This window comes from Stylophora pistillata, chromosome 5, assembly GCF_964205215.1.
Source record: "Stylophora pistillata chromosome 5, jaStyPist1.2, whole genome shotgun sequence".
NCBI lineage: Eukaryota > Metazoa > Cnidaria > Anthozoa > Scleractinia > Pocilloporidae > Stylophora > Stylophora pistillata.
Genome location: NC_142523.1, coordinates 26885268 through 26903034, shown reverse-complemented (window position 1 = coordinate 26903034; position 17767 = coordinate 26885268). Strand labels below are relative to the sequence as shown.

At 39.0% G+C, this 17767-nt stretch overlaps 2 protein-coding genes and 1 pseudogene across 2 annotated transcripts in view; 2 read left to right on the top strand and 1 right to left on the bottom strand.

The window, feature by feature from the left end:
- Positions 1–5222: 5222 nt before the first annotated feature.
- Positions 5223–10816, bottom strand: LOC148731156 (methylglutaconyl-CoA hydratase, mitochondrial-like). Its single transcript, XM_088760074.1, has 7 exons — positions 10604–10816; positions 9755–9822; positions 9106–9178; positions 8139–8390; positions 6874–7112; positions 5873–5920; positions 5223–5639 (listed from the first exon to the last, which is right to left on the bottom strand). Exons 1-7 carry the CDS (start codon positions 10788–10790, stop codon positions 5562–5564), a joined length of 945 nt encoding a protein of 314 aa, XP_088616200.1. The 5' UTR covers positions 10791–10816; the 3' UTR covers positions 5223–5561.
- Positions 10817–12180: 1364 nt separating this feature from the next.
- On the top strand, positions 12181–13885 carry LOC148731155 (histidine N-acetyltransferase-like; annotated as a pseudogene).
- Positions 13886–14672: 787 nt separating this feature from the next.
- Positions 14673–17767, top strand: part of LOC148731153 (leukotriene A-4 hydrolase-like) — a 13193-nt gene continuing 10098 nt past the window's right edge. Inside the window, exon 1 of the mRNA XM_088761480.1 lies at positions 14673–14912. Coding sequence (XP_088617606.1) covers positions 14742–14912 — 171 coding nt within the window. The 5' untranslated portion in view covers positions 14673–14741. The remainder of the gene's footprint in view (positions 14913–17767) is intronic.

Genomic DNA, 17767 nt, shown 5'->3' with positions numbered 1-17767 from the left:
AATAAAATGTATGTATTTATGTAATTTCGTAAGTACATCATCTTAGACTTTCTCGTAGAAACTATGGGAGGAAATGGCGCACTAGCTGGACAGGGTAACTAACTAACAACTGATTTGTAGACCAGTCAAACAGCGGGTTGACTATGTAGCCTGCCAAATGATCACCTGGCTGAAAAGCTGAGTAAATGATAGTATGACTTGCTCACTGACTGAAGGGCTGACTGACTTTAAGACTGACTGACTGGCTTACTCACTGACTGATTGATTGACCGACTGGTTGACTGACTGACGGACTGACTGACCGACTGATTGATTGACTGAATGATTGACTGACTGACTGACTGACTGACTGACTGGTTGACTGACTGACTGACTGATTGACTGACTTCCTGACTGATTGATTGACTGACTGATTGACTGATTGCTTGACTGACTGACTGACTGATTGACCGACTGACTGACTGACTGACTGATTGATTGACTGACTGATTGACCGACTGGTTGACTGACTGACTGACTGACCGACTGATTGATTGACTGAATGATTGACTGACTGACTGACTGACTGGTTGACTGACTGCCTGACTGACTTACTGACTGATTGATTGACTGACTGATTGACTGACTGACTGACTGACTGATTGACCGACTGACTGACTGACTGACTGATTGATTGACTGACTGATTGACCAACTGGTTGACTGACTGACTGACTGACTGACTAATTGACTGACTGACTGACTGACTGACTGACTGACTGACTAATTGACTGACTATGTTACTGACTGACTCACCGACCGACTGAAAACGAGATTTTGTTTGACCGATTCGTTAACTGATTGAATAACTGACTAACTACTGTCAGACGGAGATTGACTGACTGACCGAACCGAATGAGTGGTTGAATAAAGTAACAATTATGTGACTAACTTTATTGCACGCTGGCTTTTTTTTCGCTCATCCTCTTTAACGTTCGTTTTATTAAAGAAACGCGGATATAATCGAGACTCCATTAAGACAAGATTTACGAATGAACCCAGTTCAAGCCTCCGAGTGACTGCGCCATTCCTCAGCGTGGAAAAATATGACATGTTAAGTTACAGAAATACAGGCAAGCTTACCTTCGAAAAATTATCTTGGGGACCGTCTTTGCCAGAATGACAGTAAACAGTGTGAAAAATCCAGGAAACTCCCAAACACAAGATTGCGCCGACAAAGAAGCAGCTAAAGACAAGTTTCTCGTGCCAGTCTCCAGGGAATGGATTAGCGACAGTGACGGGTCGCACAGGCATGTACGATGTAATACACACAAACACAATAAAACCAATCAAATGAGTCCAAATATTTATTACCCGTTTCACTGTGAAGTTTAAAGATACTCTTAAAGCAGTATCTAAAACATGGCATCGCTGGTCTGTGGAAATTGGATGATGAAAATTAACTTCCGCAAGGCCAGTCTGGTAGTTCAGAATGGGACAGAAAGTGTTGTTCATTATGATATACCAACTCTGACTCCTGGCGAAATGATTTCTTCCTCTGCAACACCATTCCTAGTCTCTTGTGAATTTTCTTTTGCAGCGTTTCGCTTTCTTTCGTGTCTTTGAGGAGTACCAGTCATGTCTTTTCAACAATATAAGCCTCCTTTGAGCTCGTAAATGAGTACGATCCAACAGAGAAAAACCTAATTCTTCCCAGTAGGCAACCATCAAATGAATACCTACAACGCCGGTTTAAGAAATCTAAACAGTACTGACTATAGGTCATCGTATTCACCAGCTTCTCGCATGCATTTATGCAAAATACGATTCTATGTGCTATTCTTTTACCCAGTAATTCAAACCTGTCCTTAATTCTAAAACAATGATTTCTTGAATTAGCTTATCAAACGGAAACGCATGGTTGAAATCACGTTATCTCAACAATGCTAATGATTGAATCTATAGAAAATATTGTCTCTAATGACGCTATAAAATTACCTTCGCTTAAGGATGTAAACTTTTCTCTCTTAATTTAATGTATCAGCGTTTGGCATAAAAGTAAAGTCTCAAGAGAAAGTGTAAAGTTCAGTTATTCGAACGACTCAGAGATGTGTTGCAAAACAATACGATTTATAATACCATTCAGTGTTGTGATAAAGATTATCCTCAAGCTGTCACTTAATTGACTAAACCATCAACCCGGATATAAAAAATCTCCCTATTATCTTTCCGTGTGTAGTTGAATTACCTTTAGTTAGCTAGCAGTTTGTCGCCTCAGTTCACTGATGCTTGTCTGTTCTGCGGTTCAAATTTATAACAATTATATTGCTCCTTACGCTTTCATTTGAGCATTGAAGGATAAAGATATTTTCCGAGCATTTAAGACCTTAAGTTTATGTTGATTTCCTTTCTTGGTTTCATCGCTTCTGATTGTTAACCGACAACAGAAAGATTGCCCGGTCTTACCGAAGTCTTAATCTTCTCAGAACCATAGACAATGTTCAATAAATCATTCAAACGCATTACTAAGCGGTAAGGATATTTTCATTCTTATGGTTTTCAAGGCTTTGAAAACAAAACTTACGCTTCAAATCCGGACAAATCTTTCACGGACTCTAACAACTTCAGAAAGGTAATAACTTTGAACATATCCTTAGCTTTTATTAGATATCCTTACTTATCGCTTGGCTGTAGTAAGAAATTATTAAATTTAAGCTTCCCTTTTGGGTTATTGAGGAAAAATACACAAACAGTGTGGCGATAAAGTTTGGTGTAACTGAACCTGCGTCTCATTACCACAGACTAACCAACCGATTAAAATCCTTCTTATTTTGTGCCTATTTTTTTCCCAACCCGGCAATAAAAATTTGGTGAAAAAGAGAAGAGAAAGCAGTCCACCACTTTCTCGTATTTTGATATTTCCAAAATATTTGTCTTTTAATCTCCTCCAAAAGAAAAGAAAAAAAATTAATATTCAATTCAGTACCACCTTACGAAACATTATCAGTTCCCTTTATGGTTTCACAGGAGCTGGTTCCCAAAGCAACATGAAGAGCCACCGTAATTACATCACAGTCTTTCGCAGAAAAATTTGAATATTCCATGTCAAACACTAAAGGCCCACTTTTTCTAGTCAGTTCATTGTATTTCTGCACCATTCAATCGGCGTTCCAGAGATTTCAGTTTGCTTCCTGTTGAAGTGGGATGATTGGTATAATGTTAGAATCGATTCATCAACGAAGTCGAGAATCCAGTTAAAACCAAATAGCCTTATTGGCCTAGCAAACCCAGTGCAGGTTTAGTAAGTCCCTTCAGGTCGGGACAGCATCAAATAACACCCATGCACGTATTGCGGGCGCACAGTAAGCTCGCTCCGCGAGTTGCTATTGCGGTCAGCTGCATTATATAATCGGACTCTTTCCGAGTTCTCAAACTTCACACTTTCTAATTCTGGGATTTATCTGCATAAGAATTGAAAGTCATTTATATCTCAAAGGCTTCACAATTGTAATCAATTTAGAACAGAAGCCTGGTCTCAAGGTATCCCGGCCCGAAAACGACTAAACTTCTTCTCCTGGCTGGACATTAGTAAAATATATTTGAAAGAAAATTTAATTGATCCAAATATCGCCCGGATTATTTCATTTTGACGAGAATATTGTCTTCCAATGCACGAGTTTATATATTTTGCCTGACTTAAGTGTCAACTAATTTCGTTGTATTAATATTTCTTGCTTTCATATCCAGCTTTGAACTTGACCCTCCCCAACGTGTTTTGAGCTCCTGCAGGAGCAGTCATCACCTGAGTTTTGTTTTCGAAAACATTACTTTGACTCCAGGTTTATCTTTCTCTAAATCAAGAGCCAATAATTGGGACAGAGAGCGAATCTGAGGGCGTGGCAGGGATATGTGAATTTCACTAAAGTTATTTTTAGAGTTACAATTAAACGAAAGTCTAATTCCTGGGACGTCCGCACATCCTAATTGAAGCGCGCCAGCCCTTGTATTTATGATAGAGAGATTTGGAAAGAGGACGGGAAAGTCATTTCAGAACGGGAGAGCGAGCGGAATAGTCTGGACACGACACCATTCGACTTCCGGTGTTAGCGTTGCCGTTCTCCCAAACAAGTTTAGGACGTCACTTTGCTGGTTTTTCCGTCGTGATCAGAACGTCTCAGATTTCCGACAATTGTGCAATTGTAAATCGATCCAAACGAGATAATACTGTTTGGAAGTATTTCAATACTCATGTTCAGGATAATTGGGTCCCTTTCTTTGTTTTAATCGGTGTGTTTTTGAAAACTTGTCGCTTCAATATGCTGGTTCCCGAAAGGAAATTGGAACACAATCGTTGGCAAGTGATCCAAGATTTCAGGACTCATTTTGTTTTTGAATGAGCAAGGCTTTAGACAATGAGTGGGCTTTTCTTTAATACATTTCTTTAATAAGCCTATGTGAAAACTCTACGAATGGGATATATGCTGTTGAATTTTATCGTAAATCGATTCATCAATAACCATGCTGCATGTTGAGGTTTGGAGTAGTCAATAAAAATTAACAATCACGAATCTTACATACAGTAAAATTTTGAAATGATATAGCTTTACATGTATGCAGAAATAGCTATATGTAAATAGCTATATATGTATGCAGATATAGCTTTACATGTATGCAGAAATTCAGCCCCTTAAGTTTCTCATACAGTTTTATCAAATAACTAATTTGTTAATTTTTAACCCTATACACTTCAACAGTATCCAGATTCTAGATAATTGCGACTTTATCTCAGAAAAAGAGGTGGCAGTTAGTATTATTATAGCCTTTGAACTATAATGAGGTTATTGTTTGGTCTCGTCACGCAACGTTGGAGAGAAAGCGTTGTGTGACGAGTTCAAAATGAGGCTGTGGAGGGGACTGCAGGGAGACTGGTACCAATGCAGTCTATTTTTGCCATCAATTATTCAGACACCAGCACCAGTTACTAAGTGTCCAATTTCAACCCACAGATCCAAACAAATAACTCCTGCATGCATAGCATGCCTATGTTTTAACCTACAGCAGAATCAGTACAGGACAATAATAATTAGTGCCCCCCCCCTTGACTATTAGCACCCATCCTCCAATAAATTCCCCCTCTTTTACCCAACAGTTTAAATAAGCCCTTATGCACCTTCGAGGAAGTATAGTATTCAATTTTATAATTTCTCCTTTAGTTTCAACAAATAATACAGTAGTTAATAATGATTTCCATAATAAAAATCTGACAGGGTCCTTTTATTAAAAGCTGGTAAAGGGGGGGATGGGGTGCGGGTGTACATCAGTATACATATTCTCCATACAGATTTCTATGTATTTCTTAGGGTGCTGACAAGGAGAATTTGTTTAACAATCAAGAGCTTGTTTTGTTGGTGATCATTTCCTTTTTTCTCCTAACCTTAATGTTTGATTCAGGGGTGATATTGTAAGGAGAAATTAGATGCCGGTCACTCTTAGGGAGTCAAACAGTTCACCAGAGTCTTTGTTCTATTTTCCAGTCGCACATTTACTTCATCGTGTCCATGCTTTTCTGTCATGTTATTCTCTTCACTCCCCTGTGTATTGTGGTGTTCTTTTCTCTTTGAATGCTTTAAGACCCTCAAGTCTGTCTTTGGTGGGTATAACCTGATGGAAGAAAATTCACAACTTTTGACTCATGTAAACATTGTTTTACATAATTTCAATTTAAATACCAAAACATTGTTTTGTTTGACAATAATAAAGTGAGTCTTTCAGTGCATGGCATGTTGGAATATGACACATGGGCATGAGTACCATTGTATGTACTCTCTTATCAACAATGGCAAATTAGCCAATTAGATTGCCACATTACAGTAAAAAAATATTTGCACCCATACCTGACCATAACAACCTTCTTCAAATGACATGGCTGACGTGAGGTCAACCTGCAGAAAGAAAGAAGACACAAATCACATATTCTGGGAGCAAAACCATTTCATTATAACAAAACCTTGCTGTATTGAATGCATTCCATGGTTTAACATCAGCAATTGCATATCTTCCATACTATTCTCTACACATTTCTTATACTACCATCAAGGATGATTTGTTTAACAGTCAAGAGCTCCTCTAATTTGTGATCAATTCTTTTATTCTCGTGACCTTGGTATTTGATTCAGCACTAATATTGTAACGGGAAAACAGCTTCAAGTCACTGTTAACTGAATGATTAAGGGGTTCAACTTAATTACCTTGCAAAGGGTGTCATGATGATACTAAAAATGCTGGTTACTTTGAATAGATTTTATTTTTCCTTTTTTTGTTGTTTACTTGTCAGACTTGTCTAGTATGTATTTAGAAACCTCAGATGTGATCATGAGATTTGAGAATTAAAAAAAATGAAAGAAGAGAATCAAATAAGGGAAACCATACAACTACTCATTGATCATTAGTTGTGACCTTTTTAACCCTAACATGATCAGTCCACATGTTCTCCATACTGTCCGCTATACATTACCTAAGGTGCTGACCAGGAGAATTTGGTTAACAATCAAGAACTTATTTAGTTTGTGATCATTTCCTTCATTCTCACGACCAGGACCTTGACCCGTCGTTAACGTTAACTGCCACTCAATGAGAAATCCTGTGCCAACACAAACTGATATAACATTTTTCCAGAATTCTAGCTTGTTTCCAGTTTCAGTGGCCAGTTCAATCTACCTCTCCAGTACCAAAGATTTGATGGTTACTCTCTAACTTTTGACGTGTTGAGAATGTCATTGAGTAGGTCCAGCAAGCAGTGAAGAGGTTCATGTGTGATTCAGTGGTGATATTTAAAGGAGAAATTAGTCACTAGTCACTCTTGCAGATCAAAAGGTTAAAAAAAAAAAGGACTTACCTGGATTCCCTTGTTAATTGCTAGTTTGGCCATCTTCACAGCAACAGGTCCTCGGGGAAGAATTTCTTCAGCTAAAACAAGTGCTCTTTGATATGCTGCATCACCAGTTTCAGTTTGTTCAGCAACATAATCAGCCAAACCTATTTCTTCGGCTTCTGTACCATTGATCATTTTGCCTGTAAAAATCATTTCCTTGGCTTTTGAGATACCTAATAGCCTTGGTAGACGTTGAGTACCTCCTAATAAAAACAGAAACTGACAGGCTGTCAGACCATTTTGCACCAACTTTGTGAAGTGTGATCAAAGATGATAAGTGTTTGGACTAATTCTAACATCAATTAGTGTCTGACGTAAAAAAAAGTTACTCATTACTTTCCAGAATGCTGAAAATCTTGTCTTAGAGAGTTTCAAATTTCAAATCTTTCAGGGGGAGCATGCCCACAGAACCCCTCTCCTTGAGGGACCTGTTGCTTTGCAACCATCACGCTTGCAACACAATCATACAGGCTGCCTACTCAGTTCATATCATACATTTATTACACCTTCTAATGAGAACCCTGTAAAAGCTCTGTGATATCATTCATCTCAGATGTCAAGGCTGAAATACCAATAGCTGACTTGCACACAAGACTTAATGAATGATGCACTCTATATGAATTGGAAAAAAGGGATTTAAACCCTCTAACTCCCAGATGTGATCATCGTGTAACTTCTTCCCATGAGTTCAATATGCTATCATCTTGCACTAGGTTATGAGAAAAGACAGGCTTATCAGCCAGAGGGTGTGATCATGATCTAACACTCCCCTCTGATTTCCAAGGAAATGTAGTGTGGTTAGAAGAGAGAATTGCTAATTTGATCTTGGGAGTCAAAGCGTCAACCTTTAACTCCCACGAGTGACCAAGAGAGAATTTCTCCTCATTTCTCCATCAATAAAGAATCAAACAGAAAAGTGATGAGAATAAATAAAAATATTCATTGATGGATTACCAGTAAGTTGATGCAACACCAAATTCTCACAATTATAACATCAATTGAAATGTAGGAAAGGGCCTCTTCTGAATTGTCATTGCCTATTGTTGTGAAGAGTAGCCTACCAAATGCTTACGAGGGGGGATGGCGGTGAGGCAGCTTGTGATAGCCTAAGGGAAGAGGAGTTAGGTTGTTTGTGATGGCCTTCCATTCCATCCAGAGACAATGAAATTCCCAGCTGCCATGGATAAGTAGCAGTAAAACAAGCAAAGTTAATCTTATGAAAACTCTACCTGCCCCAGGAATTATAGCCAAACGAGTTTCTGTCAGCCCTACTTTAGTGTTACTTGCAGCAATCCTTAAGTCACATGACAGGGCCATTTGAAGCCCACCACCTAGGGCGTGGCCATCTAAAGCAGCAATCGTAAGCATTGGTAGGTTGTGTAGTTCCATTATTGCTGCCCGAGCCATGAATACAAATGGTCCAACCTCATGCGCTGCCATTTTGGCTCTCTCTTTGAGATCAGCTCCTGCACAAAAAATACCTGGGAGTGACAAAAGACAGGAAAACTTGAGTAATACCAACTGTAATAAGGGTTCTACTACAAAAAAAAAAAAACAAGCATGAAATTTTTTTAGGTCTAGAATTCTACTAGTTGACAAAGCACTGGTCTACTTGTGTTCTTATCCAACACTGTCTTTCTCCAATCACAGGGATAAATAGTGCTCACAAATTAATTGCAAGGAAAACTTGACAAACTGCTGGAGTTGCCAGGGATGACCTGGCATCTCTTTTGGAAGATACCATGATAGCCTACCTGCAGCTGCCTTCTATCTAAGTATGCAACAATCACCAGGAACTCCTTCCAGGAACTCCTTTCTAAATCCCACAGGGATCAACGAACGCTTTTCATTCCACTAATTTATTCGTGTTTTTCTCGTTGCCATGTTCCCACCAATAACACAGCTCCATTTTCTGCCTTAAAAAGCACACACAACCCACAATTCCTCTATTCGCTCCAACGAAGGGCTAACGCTCAAAACGTCAGCTTTTGTAATTGTTATGGTGGCCAATTTACCATTTCAACTTTGTTGATATATCCAAATCCTTTCCAATGTTTGGAGGGGAAGAGGCTGCTGTTTACAGCTAGGCTACTTCTCCTCAACTCAGAGAACCACCTGGGCTCCCAAGACTATTTTATTTATGTTCCACTTCTACTACTGATACTTGGCCTGAGGTATCACTTTTGAAATTTTTACCTTGTGCATCACTTTTGATGATAACAGTTCTTACATTCTTGCCAAACTTCACACGGGCAAGGGCATCTGTAAACTAAATAACAAGAGGCTAACTTCTTGAATGCTTCTCTGCAAGAATCTTATTGTCAAAATCAAGTTAACAGCTATAAATAAGGTACTTGGTGTACCCCCCTGGTGAAGAGCTAATCTTTGACGAAATTATTTTCACTCAATCATGTCTGACTCCATTCAGATTTGTGCATACTTTTGAGAAAGTTGTAACACATTAAACATGATCAAAGCAATAAGGGATTTTCCTTTGTTTCATGGAGAATTTGCTAAAGTTGCATAAACCCAGGATTCTGTAAAGGGCTGGCATATAAATGTCTCCAATTCACCTGTACCCCCTTTGTTGCTGTTCAGATGAAGCTATCTTAAAGTAAGGGAAGGGTGTTTTATTGCCACTTTAAATTATTCTGAAAGAAAGAAATAGCTGGAGGTGATAAGTGCAACAGAGGGATTCACAAGGGGTGATCCTAGAGCACCCATTAGGACTGGGGCAGGCAAGAAGTCTAAAGCTGCAAAAGTCGCTGACCCCTGGAAATTGGCAAAAGTAGGGTGGAAATTCACCCCCTTACTGATATGCACAACAAAATGAAAGGGGTCTCACCAGTCTTAAGAAATTCTTGCTCATGGCATTTTTTGCCTCTGGTCTGTTCATCACAAACAAGGCAATCCCTTTGACAGAATACAATTTATCATCATTCTGGAAATATTTCAGTTCAACTGATCATAGAACCAGGCAAGATTTCTGCACAAACCCATGCATACAGTTCTTAGATAAAGAAAATAATAGATTGCCTTTAGGTGAATAACTTTTTTTTAGTATATCCCATTCAGAAACTAAATAAAATAGTTTGTTTCCGTTAATATACCAAAAAATGGTGGGAAAGTAAACTATTGACATGCAGTTTTGTCTCTGATTGCCGGAGGTGAATAGTGCTTATCGATTACTTATGGAACCAGCCAATTAGCACGCGTGAAAAACAATATTCACCTGTGTGGTATTTATTAATATGGGGTTATTTAAGGCAAAGACTACACTTCATGTTGGTTTACCGGCAAAATAATTCATGCAGGATGATGGGAAATTTGGAAAATCTCAACTTAGAGGGGGAGTTAAATTACGAGTGTGAGTTCTACACTCAATAAGATAGATCATTCCATATTTTGGAAAATCACTCCGGTGAACCGATACAAAAGTGCGATGAATGAATGAATGAATAACTTATTTAGACACGTGACATCGACAAGTCTAATAAAAAGACTCGTTACAAAAATGTACGTGTATGCAAAAAATTATGTACGTGTATCTATTGCGATCTATTGCTTTTATAAATTAAACTTGAATTTTCCAAGGATTTTTCCGGTGCAAAAGAAAAAATAGGTTCTTGAACAATCGGGTCGCTCGTAATATCAGTTGCTTTACTAACGAAAAATCTTTCCACATCTAATTTACCTCCGTGTTTACCGTCCAAATACCGAAGACTGAATTCTTCTGCCGCTGATGTCGCGCTTTCTGTGCTGTAATTGGAATTGTTTGGAAAGGATAAACTTTTGCAAGCAGAGATCTTTCTCCAATGATGGATCACAGAAAAAATGCCAGCATTGTTACTTGTTGGAAATCTTTTCAAGATCGCCGCCATTTTGGTCCTCTTGAGATACTCGTCATGTAATTGTCATCTGGTACCCGCCCCTGTCCCCGCCTCTTCCAGTCCCCAGGACTGAGCGCGGCCATCGATTGTTGTAACATGTTACCATAGTAATGGTAAATTTCACTGGGACACCCCTAAGGTTTGCTTCGATACGTTGTATGATTGCTCCATTTAATAATGAAAATACATATATACAAGACGTACTGTGTTGAATAATACTGGTCAAACTAGACTTCAGCCCGAATTTGATTAGTTTTTTAGGTGGCTCTGAATCTCATCTTTAAGTTCTGGGAATTTTGCAGCAAGCTGAACCTTTTAATCAGCATCCAATCAATTTCTTCTCTATTTTCAAATTTAGAGAGTAAAGTTACAAACGAAAAATTGGCGTGATCCATTTCCCCATCTCCAGACTCAACTCGGTACACGAAATGACCGCAGCTGTCAATTTTTTGGCAAGAAATAAAAAATGTCAAGGGTTCAATCTCCCATCCATCTTTAATCATCACTGATGTCTTAGTTTTCATCTTTAAATGTAGCTATGGTTTCGATTATGACACAATCACAACATTGCGTGACTTATGAGCGTTGGTAATAATACATCTCAGTGAAGAATGGGTGTCATACTTCCGTCACGCCCTTGCGTGACAATCTCAGAAGAGAGTCATTCCATAAGATAATGGTCGCAGCCTTGTTTTTCAGTTCGAATATATATTTATTTTAGCGTATCTGTTAGACAGCCAGTCATCGAAAGATGGATATCTGTTTTTACAGCGCTAGAAAATAAACAGCAATGTTTATTCAATGGCGATTTGGGAATTTGGTGTAAACAAATGCAGACATAAGTTGAAGCAGGCGGAAATTAGTACCACTTACCTTTTCCCTTGAAACATGCGAACGCGTTTTTTTAAACGAAAGACAAAAAAAAGTTTTTTTAAATAAAATATGAATGAGTTTTCAAATAAACCTGTGGATTTTAATTTCCCTTTAAATGTTCCCTTTCTGAACAGCAATCCAAGCGGGGTTTTTAGAAACAATGACGTTCAAACAATAAAGCTTCTCAGTTTGATGCTCGACAAGGCATATTAACATAACACAGAGAGACTTAAAAAAAATGGAGCTTAAAACGCGAGTTTATAGAAGTTTTTTGAAAGTTTTATTTACGTGAAATCTTGCGTGATTTCCACACAGAGCGCTTCAAACCATTTAAATGGCTTTTCCTTACAATGGGTTTGTGAATTTGTAAACAGACAATTGTTGCAAGTTTTATTTTGTTTACGTTGTTTGTGTGGAACAACTAATTACCTTTAAGTGATAAACAACCAATTGGAAGATCGGCTATTGTGCATAACAGTCAGTCATTATCTCGAATTTCTGACAAAATCATTGAGAGATCAAACTGTTAATAAACATTACGTGACATCGAAGTTTTTGCATTTGATCGACTTGTGTTTGTGCAGCAAGTGATTTTAAATCTAGTTTGCTATGGAGAACTTGGAAATCCGCCTTGCCTCTGTAGCTGACTACGATGCCGTAGTAGAACTCTCCCGCGCAACTTACGAAGACAAAGCGGACGAAGATCACGACTATATCCCCCAACAGATTTCACGGTTGGCTTTCGGAACCCAAACGAGCTGTCTTCGTCGCAGAAATGGAAGAACAAATCGTTGGATTGCGGAGTTTTGTGGTGGTCAATGATGACCAAAGCTCTACCTGCGACGTGGAAAAGATCCATCCTAAATTCCGAAGTCAAGGGCTTCAAATCAAAATGATCGAGGCGAACCGAGACTTTATCCGTAAAAAATACCCGAATGTGGCCAGAGAACTCTTTTACGCTCCGAAGAAGTTCTACACACAGCGACAAGAGCTGTTTGCTGATCAAGTTCTTTTCAAACAAGACATAATTGCCTATCATATCGATCTGGAAAACCTCGATGTAGAGAGACTCAACGAAGTCGCTACCCGTCTTGCACTAGAGGTTAGGCCTTGTACCAGGGAAGAATTTCTGGAAGAGATCTTATCGATCGCCTTTAAGCTCTTTCCGAGCGAGGTCTTCACTATCGATGGGTTGGCATTAAAAGCTACGCGAGCCAATACGAGCGCAATGGTCCGAGACGGAGATAGATTTTTAGTCGATTACAATGAAGATGATTCGGAGCCGTTTAAGTCGTACAGTCACGGGAGAATTTCACCAAGAAATAATTCGCTTCACTGGGAATGCTGTATCTATACCAAAAGTCACTTCCTGTTTCAAGTGCATCTATTGGGGCAGGTCAGATGCGCAAGCGAAGTTCTGGCCAACAACAAGAACACCGTGATTGTGATTCATTTCCTCTCCGATAGCCGACTGGTTTCTTACGGAAGGAAACTGTTAGAGGGTCTCTTGGGCTTCAAACCATGTGACCGACTCAACATGAAACAGGAGTACGTACACGAGGAATCGCTGGAGTAATCCGAGTGTCCAGCTTGTTAAAGTCCAGTCCACTTAAGAATTATGACATTGTTTAAAAAGTTTTCTTTTTTTTTTAGATAGAAATAAGACGTCGTTATCTAAGTTTACAATAATCACCTTTTGCTAATTAATCATTTTTAGTTTAATGTTACTTCCACGAAGAATCGCTGGAGTAATCCAAAGGTCCAGCTTCTCAACGTCCAGTCCACATAAGAATAACAAAGCTCAGTTCTAAGAGATTTTTCTTTCAAATCGAAATGAGACATTGTTTTGTTTTTCTAGACTGATGATTACTGCCTCTTTGGTTTACGTTTTGCCATAACGTTGATTAATCAGTTTTTAACTGAAATGTTATGATTTAGTGTCTCGCTTGAAGGCACTTAGAGTAACTGTCTGTCCCGTCTTCGCAACACGGTCGGGAGGCGGTTTTCATGCGACGGATGGAATACAAATTTAACAATTAATTGCAGTTTCAATTATCATACGGTTCTCTTCGGGGAACTGTATAAAATTATGTAAAGGCATTAAAAGAATCAAGAAAGCAATTAGACAATCAATTTTTAAAAATATGTATTTTATTGTGCAACAAATAGCAATTAAAAATGATGAATTGAATAAAATTTCCATTTTTTTTTTGTTCCGACCCTTCAATTCCCATGAGTGACCAATACTGAATTTTCCGTTACATTATCGTTACAATATCAAGCAGACAAATGATGAGAATAAAGAATAATATCAATTAGCGGATTATTAGTTGATCCAATAATAAATTCTCCAAACTACAGAGGAACCTCGATTTAACGAAGTGCCAAGGGACTGGGGAAATTGGTTCGTTGTGGCATACATTTTATTGTAACTTTAGCCGGGCTGAAACTGAGAGGAACATAGAAGATGGTGAGGAACCAAAACTAATTATTTCCTTGATGACCACGCACTGAGTGTTCTGTTATACTCCCAATTCAAAAATAGTGCAGTGGAAAAAAATCCGTGGCTACAGACAAATTTTCCCCGGTTTTAGGTGCACGATCTGATCATGTGCGAGTCGAAAGTTCAAGTTGTTGTTTACTGCGGAGAGGGAGTTTTTGTGAGTTTAGAAGCATGACACGTGATTCACGCTCCTCTAATCGGAAATCGTATTTTAAAGTCCGGTGATGGCGTGGAGGAATCTTTTTTTTTTGGGTGGGGGTCACATGGATTTCATGGGGATCAGTCGTCGGCTACAAAATTGACTACCAATGAGGGGGGGATCATAATGATTAAGTCCTTCTACCCTCCCTCCCTCCCACACACACACACACACACACACACACACACACACACACACACACACACACACACACAGGCGATAAATAATGATCGATCAAACGCCTGCATGTGTAGCCACGCGCGCCAATCACGTGCGGAAACTAACTGCGGAAGACTAGGTTAGAATTTACTCTTTGTGTGCCTATCGCTTTGCGTGCTAAACACCACGTTTGACCTAGGGTGAAGTCATGGAGTCCTCCAAAGAAACGCTTGGCCATGATCCTTGCTCGTTTTCCAAACCAAACCAGTGTCTCTGCACATACATCAGCTGGTTCGTCGATGTCCTAATGGATAAAAAGATCCTCGATTGCCGCGTTCAGCTTGAGTTCGAAGTGAAAGAGGACGGAGTGAAAAAAATGGTAAGGTTCGATGTGAATTTCATTTGCATGAGCATTATGGAGTGAAGGTAAGAAGGCACGAGGTTAAGTTAAATACAGTTTAGCTCGAGAACCTTACAATATTCTTGGATAACTATAAACTCTTAGCTGATTAACTCCAGAGCTCAATAACTTGGCTACTAAATCATGCACCAGAAAAAGGTACAAATTTGAAACGTAAGTTTAGAAGGGCGGAACTAGTACGGTAAGCTCTTAGCGAAAATTGCGTGCTCGAGTCTGGGTTCTCCACCTTTACATTTGCACAGGAAACAGTTTGAATCGCACATCCTTTTTTACTCTCCTTGCATGATAATACATTTACACGTGCAATGCAAGAGTGTTGCCTCAAAGTGTAAAGCGTTTGCAGTTTCTTACCACTTGAATTCAGAATTCAGAATTGTACCTAAGAACATTAGAGATCTGCCAACATTATCATCTTTCAAGATAAATATCCGTAAGATTGATCTAAATACTTTACTGACCGATAATTACTGTACCAACTGTATTTTATGCAGAACTTAATGTAAGAAAGTTTTTTAATGTACATTTTATCTTGTACATATTGTAAATATTTTAGCATGTTAACCAATCTTAGTATTTTTTAGCTCAATTAGCATTTTAACTTTAATTAATATATGGATTTAGTAATTTTTAATTTATTTTGTAGTGTCCCCATTTAGTGGTTATGTACTGCTATTTTAGTCTGACACTTAAATAAAGGTATTCATTCATTCATTCATTCAATCACTCGGGAAATGTATTCATCATTGGTCTGTGATCAGAGGGGTGTTTCCCTAAAAGCCAGCTTCATGCAGTTTGCTTTGTTATCTTGTCGATACATTGTTAATAGTATTTCTTTTCCTGCGGATATTTAAGTCATTTCTTTGCATATCCAGCTGTACTGGTCTTTTTCATGGTGAAGTAGTCATATCGTCATAAGCTGCGTGTTGGGTTGTAAAACTCAACTCTTGAGTACCAAGCTAATCTGATTCAAATTTGATAGCTACAGGAGAAGTCAGCATACAAACTGAAAGTTTTCATAGTTTATAGTTTTGTGATGCATTAATTAATCTTAGCTCGGCAACTACTGGCACCTTCTAGATTTACCACTCTTACAGACAAGAGTTCGCAACTTTACGAGCATGCGAATAATTAAAGCAAATATGTCACTGCCTGACTGAGATAAACTGATTAGGAGAGGCTGTGACTCAAAGATTGCCTGCGGTTAATTATTAACGAAGACTTAACAAAAATCAAAATCGCTTTTCCTTGCTCCTTTCAGTCTACTATACCCTTGTCAACTGTACACATGAATATCAAATTCCAATTTTAATCACACTACACTCTTTTGTCTTGGAAGAATGTCTAATTTTGGGGTTGAGGCTGAACATTCTTATTTTTTATTGCCATTTGAGTCACAAATCCTTCTTAACTTGTCCTTAAAGTTGTGTGATATAGCAATTCAAGAAATAACTGTTAAAAAAATATGTCCCTCAATATTTTAGTTGATTGTCCTGTCAGATCACAATTTTACATTTCTTTTACCTTTATTTATACTTCTAACCTTCTCTTTGCGCCCTTTTTAATTTATCTCTTGGGGAGGGTAAACTACCCATTGAATGGAAAAACGCACTTATCGTTCCTGTTTATAAGAAAGGAAAAAAGGAGGACGTTACTAACTACAGACCTATCTCTCTACTGTGCGTTGTGTCCAAAGTATTAGAACGATGTATACTCAAGCACTTTAATGATTTTCTTTGTCCTTTGTTTGACAATGCTCAGCACGGTTTCCTTCAGGGTCGATCTACAGTCACCCAGCTTCTAACGTTCTATCACGAGATTGGCCAGTCTCTTGATAAGGGCCTGCAGTCGGACATAGTGTATCTGGACCTCGCGAAGGCTTTCGACAGTGTTTCCCACCAAGGGTTGCTTCTAAAACTCTCCCAATACGGTGTCAGTGGGAAACTTCTCCAGTGGTTTGAGAGTTATCTAGATGGACGTGGTCAGCAGTGCTTGGTCCACGGTTTCACCTCTAGTCGTTCCCCAGTTCCATCAGGAGTCCCTCAAGGCAGTATCCTTGGTCCTCTGCTGTTCTTAGTTTATGTGAACGACCTCCCGCCGGTGATACAGAATCATTTCGCACTCTTCGCCGACGACTCAAAGTGTTCCAGTGTCATTGATAGTCTACAGGACTGTGAGTCACTCCAAAAAGACCTGGACAGGCTGCAGGGCTGGAGTGATAATTGGCACCTAAAGTTTAACACCTCTAAATGTGAGGTACTAACCGTCACACGTAAGCGCTACCCACTTCGCTACGATTATAAGTTGAACAACATCTCACTTAATCACGTCACACAAGTAAAAGACCTCGGAGTGTCTATCTCTTCCGACCTCACATGGGACACTCACACCAACACTATATTAGCTAAGGCCAATAGGATGCTTGCATTCTTGCGACGCAACAGTCTTTCGTCATTCACTACAGATCATAGGAAATTACTATATCTCACGTTTGTCAGATCACATATTGGCTATGCTAGCGAGATATGGGCTCCTAGTTCGATCGGTGGCATAAAAAAATAGAAAGTCTTCAACGCAGGGCAACAAAATTCATCTTAAACACGCACTGGCAAGAGGATATTTCTTATCATGAGCGCCTTTCCCGCCTCAACCTGCTACCGTTAACATACTGGCACGAAGTGAAAGACTTAATTTTCTATTTCAAGTGTCGCGTTGGCCACTACACCTTACCCATAGCTGATTATGTCAGGCCCAAAGGCACTCGTCTTACTCGCCATAGCTCTGATCTAGACGTACTAATTCCTAAGTGCCGTACA